The sequence below is a fragment of the Nestor notabilis genome, unplaced genomic scaffold, assembly GCF_000696875.1.
Source record: "Nestor notabilis isolate BGI_N333 unplaced genomic scaffold, ASM69687v1 scaffold14923, whole genome shotgun sequence".
NCBI lineage: Eukaryota > Metazoa > Chordata > Aves > Psittaciformes > Psittacidae > Nestor > Nestor notabilis.
In genome coordinates, this window is record NW_009920708.1 from 22,114 (window position 1) to 30,371 (window position 8,258).

The 8,258-nt window shown below is 34.6% G+C and overlaps 1 protein-coding gene across 1 annotated transcript; it reads right to left on the minus strand.

The window, feature by feature from the left end:
* Positions 1-3,588: 3,588 nt before the first annotated feature.
* Positions 3,589-7,859, minus strand: LOC104402831 (DPY30 domain-containing protein 1-like). The gene is made up of 5 exons (XM_010010816.1): positions 7,713-7,859; positions 7,496-7,618; positions 5,280-5,360; positions 4,242-4,337; positions 3,589-3,642 (listed from the first exon to the last, which is right to left on the minus strand). Exons 1-5 carry the CDS (start codon positions 7,857-7,859, stop codon positions 3,589-3,591), a joined length of 501 nt encoding a protein of 166 aa, XP_010009118.1.
* Between the last annotated feature and the right edge of the window lie 399 nt (positions 7,860-8,258).

An 8,258-nucleotide genomic window follows, 5' to 3' on the forward strand; every position in this document is an offset into this window, starting at 1 on the left:
CGAACTTTAGATTTTATGCAGAGGTTAAATTGTATTAACACTTACGACATCACATCACATGCAGTAACAATAAAATAGCATCTTCTCTGTTCTTCTCCTGTTCCAAGCTCTAGCTTGCTATACTCCAAAGGAGGTTCAAGTTCAGAAGGAAAAGGCAAAGAAGATTTTAAGCTGCCTTAATTTCCACTCAGACTTAGACACCCAAGCAGAAGTCATCTTTGTTGTGAACCACATTTGCAAGTTACCTACAGGTTGCTTTGCACCTTAAAAAAACACTGAGCCAAGAACTGTTTATCCTTGGGTCCCACATGCAACATAAGAATTCCTATAAAGCTACAGAAGGTGTTCAACGCACCAGGTCTATGCTCATCAAATCCTGAAAAAATGGCAAATCCTATAAATAGCATTTGAACAATTTATGTCTTCTGTATATAAAACAACAGCAAAGGAACAGGAAAATTGGAATCCACCATTTTATTTTGACCCTTACTAAGCAATTTTCTGATAAAAGTTTCCATGCAAAAATTCAATTCCTATCTAGAAAAGGAATACAAACTGCAGGATCACAAAGAAAAAGTCACGGTTAAAAATAAGCTAAAAGAAAATTATGAACAAAAGTTGTCTTTTCATGGGTTACAACTGATGGAGCCACCAGTGTGTTTATTTAGGATGCACTCTAGTGGACACATAACAAAACCAAACAAAGATACAAATGAAAGCCACGTGTTGAAAATGGCAATTAGAATTATTTACTAGCATGTTTTAAAATACTGTCTTATAGGTTGAATGTATTTCCTAACTAAATATGAAGGCTGTATGAAGGCTGAAATTTTCCGAGTCAACATGATTGGACAGAACATGGAAATCAACACAGTTACTTAGCAATTTTTGAAAATTTTAATCTAAATAACAAGATTCAGTTACACATACTGGCTCAAAAGAGAAACTTCACCTATTAACCTACTTACTCCATCCCTTTGAGACTGGCTCAAGAAGCTGCCATGCATACAGTGTTAATAGGTGTAATTACAACTGTAATGCCTTAAAATGTGGTCTTAAAATGACACTATTTTAACTATTACTAATAAATATAACCAAAACCTGACAAAATATATTCACTGGAATATCAACCCTTACAGCGTATTTGTTCCGCAGAAAAGGTTCTTGACCGTTATAGAAATTGGAAACCTATACCAATACCGAATAAATGCAGATGGCAAAGCCTGACCACCTAGTCACAGAAGTACTTCCATTTGTCATTACGTAGAAAGTTACACAAACATTTCTAAGTATTTATACCTGGAAAGCGATATTTTCCTCTTTTGATTTTAAGGATGTTCATATAAGACATTAATGCCATCCAAGAAGCAAAATGGCAACAGAGAGGGCAACAGGATTTAATTAATAAATGAGCTTTATTATTTTTAAGGGAAAAATAACATATTATTATGTTAGAAATCAATAGTGCTTACCTTTTAAAAGATTGATAGGATTATGCATAGTATGAGCTACATGAACAGAACAAGTTATTTAGAGCACAAAAATATTTATTACATGATTGACCTTTGCCTGTTGGGTATATAGATATTTTTAACAGTTTGCCAAAGAGCAAACCCCTTAAAGCTAGATAATAATACAAACGAATGAAAGTGAAATTATCCTCAGAATCTCTTTCATCCCAAAACTGAAGAAGGCAGTGAATGCACTAACTATGCAGCACTGAATTTGTAATGAAGAGTATTTTCTTTATACATTACTGGCAATGACAATGTTAATTGTCCAACTAACCTGTATTATTAGAAGACACTAAGCTGTAAAGGCATGTTTTAGCCAAGAAGTGTGTGATTTCTTAATGCTGGTGTCTTTTTCATTTATAATGGACAGATATGGAACATTCTTGATATGCTGTACCAGGATACCAGTGATTGCAGAAATTTATTCATATAATTTTTTTTTTTTATTTTTATTTTTTAGAAGTGAGGCTTTGAGGACTAATAATGGTTATTTAGTAAAAACAACACTGATGTAATTTATTGATTTGCAAATTCAAGACAAATGCAAAAAAGATTATTTTAAGACTTGAGTGATCAAAATTGATATGCAGACACTTGCAGCTCACCTAATATCACACAATAACCAGAAAAGGTTATTATGAAGCCTAAAGCAAACAGTGTTACAAAAAGCACCTCATGATTTCTAAGGCAGACAAGATCTTTTAATGTACCTGTTTACTGAGTCATAGAGTTCAATTTATCCCTTTCAGATACATTGGTAAATCTTCCGATTTGATTTTTACATCTAGTTTGAGTGCAGAATTCTCTCTCCATTTTCTAACCTGCAGAGCCTTTCCTCTTCCTATTAGAACCCACTCAAATTCCTCGAAAAATTTTTTTCAACAACCTTTTGTTCTTTCAGTATTGATTCAAATTATGATATTGTAGCCTTTACTCCAAAATAATCTTGACATGTTAATTGTATCTATAATTATTACAGTTACACTTCAAGAATCAATGGGCAATAAGTTTTCAATTTCAATTGCAGTTTTCTTCCTGAGTCAGCAAGACTAGCTACAATGGTTTAAGAACAAAAACGAAACATCACATGCTAGAATTAGCAGACTTTATACAAACACCCAGAAAGCACAGAAACCAAAATAACAGGTATGTAAATCAGTAAAATACATAAATTAAGATATTGCACTTCAGGATCAGCAAGTAATGAGTAGAAAATATATTTACTGCTTTCAGATCGCTTGAGAACTTTCTTGTTCTGCTTCTGTTGTGCTCTAGCAAACAAAAAAAGAAATTCTATCAGTTTCCAGCATTAACTGAACTTTCTAAAAGTAAAAATGAGGAAAAAATAAAAAGAAACAACCCACATAACAGATAAATCCATATTTATCAATTATGTATTCTTCCATTCAGTGAAATACAATGAAGTTTATTACCAGACTTTTATTATAAAATCCAGTGAGTCTGGATGAAGTATTATGATTCTGAGAGCAGAATATTTTCAACTGTACAAGTCCACACATTTTAATTTTATTGACCTGCTTTTAATTTGTAGTTTAATTTAACAAACATATCACTGTAAAACCTGAAATAAGATCACCAAAGGCCAACGTAATCCAACTTTAAACGACTTTAGGCATGAAAACTTGGAAGATGGCACATATAAGTAGCAGCTTCTGGTTTTGAAATTCGCTTATTTAAGAACAGAATATGCCTGAAGCCTCAAGAATAGTAATTAATATGCAATTATCAGAAAAATATAAAAATTTGGGCTGAGATGTGATTTAGCTTAGTGAAAAAAAAACCCCACCAAAAACCCAAACACCTGTGAAAACCTGGCCCTAAGAATAGTCATAAATACTTTCATAAATATACTTAGAAAACACTTATAAACCAGGCTGTTATTAAAGTAACCCTAAACATAGAGCATATTAATATCACAATATAAATCTTGAGCTAGAATTACACTACTGATACCAGAAATTATGTGAGCAAATTATTAAGGATTATTAATTAAATTATTAATAAAGGAAAAGGTGTTCTTATATCAATGTACTAAAAGTAGGATACCAAAATCTCAATTCGCACCTCTTGGAATACAGATATCAACATCTTTACAACCACTGAATACCTGGGACACAGAATCACAATATGGAGCCATAGTTCTAGCACTGAAAACGTTCAACACTCATGTTGTCACAGGGCTCAAAAAACTGATTCTGAGCAGGTCCTAGCTTTAGTGAGCACAGTGTGTCATTAGTATTTGGTGTTATATGCTAAATGTTTACACAAGAGTGCATTCTGCTGCACAAAAATATACTTCACACCAACCAGAAAAATATAAATAACTTCAGTCACTCAAAAACAACTTATCTTTTGTGATTTAGTATATGTTGTATATGATTATCTGTTCACATGGAAAAGGAAGGCCGTCTCCTCTAATTATATTCATGCTTTCATTTGTAACATATCTGAATACAAAAAGGCATTTTAAATCTTGAGGACTTAGTCAGCCAACACCACACAGTCTTTTAGAATAGCTTAACTTGTACCAGAGAACGGGTTATGGGAAGTTTGGAGGTTGTGGCCAAAATACCATCCCTCAAAACCATAGGAGAGAACCACTACAGTCTTAACTCCAGCAGTTTCAACCTTTGGTATGTCAGCACAGAAAAGCAAATCTGTAAGAACCAGTCATTTATAAACTCCCTTTTCTTTCTAAACACTTACCTCAAACTGTTCATTCTCATCTAGCTCCTCAACGCTGGTCAAATTAGGCGCTCCAGCTCTATCTGTAAATTCAGCTATCATCTTGTCATCATTTTCCTGTGGCAACAAAAACCAGTTTTCAGTTAAAAGTATTCCACGTCATGAATAATTATCTATAGAGAATATTCCAGATGTGCTTTAATAACACTATGTATTAATATAAAGAGAATACCTAGATGCATGCTATAGAAATATGTTAGTACGTGAATATGTTCTTTGCATGCTTATTAAGCCAATTTTTATCAGACTTATTTAAATAATGGGAAGTTTCATTTAAATTTCTACATATTAATCTTTTCTGTCACTTTTATACTGTCATCTTCCTACAGTTATGTTCTGTCAGTGTTTTAACAGCGTGCTCTAAAAATGTACATGTCTCTAAAATATGATGTGCTCCATGTAAATTTAAGAGATATTCACATTTAAAAGCTTTAATGAGATAAACATGACAATTATCAGTGCATGTTTTTACTGAAATGGCATTAAAAGACCATGCATTTCCACAGATACCTATAAACACATTCTTCTGTTAGTATAAATTCTTATGCACCAGGAGGATCTCAGAATCAAGAAGCATTTCAATTCCAAACCACAGTTCCTTTTCCAGGTACAGCAAATGGACTTTGGGCTGACACACTGTATAACATTACTGTCTAAACACTTAAAGTAGACATAGTTAAATTATAATACTTTCTCGTATTTCTCAAGGAATGTGAAAGCATCAACTAAGTTGACCTTATGCTAAATTTTGCAATAAATTTATGCTCTGCTCTGAATATAAGCTAAATAAACCTAATAGAACATACAAAAATGCAAGTATGAAACCCAGAGTGGAAGAAAGGTGTTAGAAATTCTTCCCCCATTTTCAATTTTTTTTTTAATTATGTGTCAGTTCAACAACCATAGGCTTCTGCACCGTGCTTCGGATTTAATGCTTGCATCTGGAAAAGGCAGCTGATAACAGTATTTTCAAACAACTGACTAAGCTTTGGCTTAAACCTCTTGATCTTCCTGCTGCAATGGCATTTTGCCTTCTTCATTCTGCAGTTCCAGCTCCTTACGTTCTTGTTCCAGCTGAGCCTGCAGTCAGTTTAAGAAAGGTAATTAGAAGGGGAAAAAAACCCACATTCATCTTGCCCACCCCATCGCTTACCACGCATCTCACAAATGAAATCTTAAATAAAATAAAAAGGAAGCATAAAACATAACTGCAGTGCTAATAACATAAAACCCTTCCAGTGTCATCTGACTCAACACTTCCACAGGTTTTAGACTTGCATAGATAAAAAGGCTTTACTATCAAGAGAAGAAATAGGCAACTGAACCTAGCGTACATGCTTAAGATACTGTTTCCTTCTACATGCTCTTTATCAGTCTATACTCATTATCTCCTATACTTTGAATTAAGCTCTTTGATACTTCAAATAGTACCTAGCACAGACAGATGAAGCCACCTAAATTCAGATCTATAGAAAACTTTAGAAAGCAATGTCATTGACATTAATCATCTTCAGCAGCAACCTTTAATATTTCCAATCTGAAATATCTAATACAAAGTGTTTATTCTTTGTGACATTAAGTTCTACTGCATCAAAATTTAATGCATAATCTAAGTGCTCACATTCAACAACACTAGGGCCTAGACAATACTGTTTGCTGCAGCATTTTGTGAGTAGTTACCACAAATATAGTCATATTGTAGTAACTAGTTTTCACATCCCTTTTTGGTAAATATAATCAAAACATGCCCGAGTACATGAGTACTCCAAGTACTATAGCCAAAATTGTGTTAGGTTAAAAAATGTGTCTAACGTGAATATTTAATAATTCACATCTTTTCTATAGTTTACATGAAATAATTTAATTAATTCCCTGTGAATTATCTCTAGACAGAATCTCAAATTCTTGTTTCCATTTGCTATTTTATATGACTTGTGAAATCCTAACCTGGTTTTGGCTGAGATAGAGTTTCTTTTCTTCTTAGTAGCTGGTGCAGTGCTGTGCTTCTGCTTTAGTCCAAGAACAATGCTGATAACACACCGGTGTGGTGTCCCTGCTCATGGCAGGGGGGTTGGAACTAGATGATCTTAAGGTCCTTTCCAACCCTAACTATTCTATGATTCTATGTTTTAGTTGTTGCTAAATAGCACTTACCCTGATCAAGAACTTTTTGGTCTCTCATGCTCTGCCAGTGAGGAGAGGCACAAGAAGCCAGGAGGGAGCAGAGACAGGACACCTGACCCAAAGCAGCCAAAGGGATATTCCATACTACAGCACGTCATGCCCAATATATAAACTGCGGGAGGTCACCTGGAAGGGACTGATCGCTGCTCAGGTCAGGCTCGGTATTGGTTGACAGGTGGTGAGCAACTGTATTGGGCACCACTTGTGTTTATTGTTTGGTTGGGGTTTTTTTTCCCCCTTTCCCCTTTTAGTTTTATATTCTCCTCCACATTCCTCCCAGGAAGGGAGAAAAGGGGAGGTGGAGGGAGAGGGCAAGCAGCTGTATGGTACTTGGTTACCAGCTGGGTTTAAACCACAACAAATCCTTAGGCACATAACTTTAAGTCTGAGAATTAGTAAATTCCAAATTTTAAAAGTGCAAGTGAAATAGAATAAACACATCTTACACTAGAACTGGGCGTAACAGGATTTGAAATTACCCTCCTGATTTTAGCATCCTGAAAGTCAGCCATGCAAAAAAATCCAGGCAGATAACATCAGTGCTACCACAACACCACCGAAGCCGTCATACATCATTGATTCCCAACCATTTTCAGGTCCCTGTAATTGTGTATACTTTCTCATTACCTGTGTTTGCATTACTGATACTACACTGAAGTAACTTCAGACAATGTTTGGTTATCATTCCCATACCTCCTACCAGGCCTGTCAAAAATTTTTGCAATGATTTCTAACTTTATTTGCACCAGCTCTTGTTCATAATTAATTACAGAAGCCAGGTCTTCTTATTTTAAGTTACTTCTGATGTAAGTATTTGGGTTTTTTTTTACATTTTACCACATAGTATGCAAGTTTTCCTTCCCATGTGCTGACTAATCATTCCAGTTATTATTTAGAAAAACGAGTTTAAAACACTTGTTTTATGATACCTTCTATTCAAATCATTATACAGAGATTAGATGTATGCAGAGCTACAGGATGCCACAGTATCATATACTATTTAAAATTATCGATTATTAAGTATTATTAACCTGACGTTGTTCTTCAAGTTTCTGCTGGATCATTAGTTCTTCTTCCTTCATTCTTTGTAACATCTCAAGTTCTTCCAGGGCTGCCTCCCGTTCCTGTTCCAGCTCAATCCTCTCCAACATTATCTATTTCAGAGGTAACACAGAATCAAATGAAAAGAAGAGAGATTAAATAGAATCAATATTATCATGAATATTTTTTTGACCAAGATGGGTCCACCTTTTTTTCTTCATCTAAGACTCTTCTATAATTGTAAATCCAGTGTGCCAGATATTCTACTGGATCCGCTGGCCGACGTTCTGCAACCTCTGCCAGTCCCTTTCTCAAGCAACTTCCCAGGCATCTCTTCAGATATTGAGACTCCATTCACATCTAATAATAACAGAAAGACATTAGACATCGATGTCAGAGTTAAATTAGGGTTTTTACAAATCATTGCCTCAAGCACCAAATACTGAATATGACATTACTCTTTTTACTAACCTAGCAATTAACTGAAGAAAGTAATTTAAATTTAATATTGGTTTAGTTCTTAAAAACTCCAGTGATAGATCAATTGTACCAGCACTGCAGGAAAAAAAAGCTCAAAATCCCCCTTTACTGCTGATAATTTTAGGTCAGTATGAGAGGGGAAAAAAAAATCAAAACCACAGCAGGGCATATGGCACAGGCACAGCAGAAAACTCCTACACAGTGAAACTCCTACAGCAAAGTAGTTCTGTGAATGATTAAGGATAGATTTTAGTTTGAGCTAACAAAGCTATC

Excerpts from the sequence above, each read along its gene's own strand:
- LOC104402831 (XM_010010816.1), bottom strand. The coding sequence starts at position 7,859 with ATGGAGTCTCAATATCTGAAGAGATGCCTGGGAAGTTGCTTGAGAAAG. Across the intron at positions 7,619-7,712 it reads TCTTAGATGAAGAAAAAAAG|ATAATGTTGGAGAGGATTGA; the intron begins GTGGACCCATCT and ends CCTCTGAAATAG. Across the intron at positions 5,361-7,495 it reads AACTTGAAGAACAACGTCAG|GCTCAGCTGGAACAAGAACG; the intron begins GTTAATAATACT and ends AACTGACTGCAG.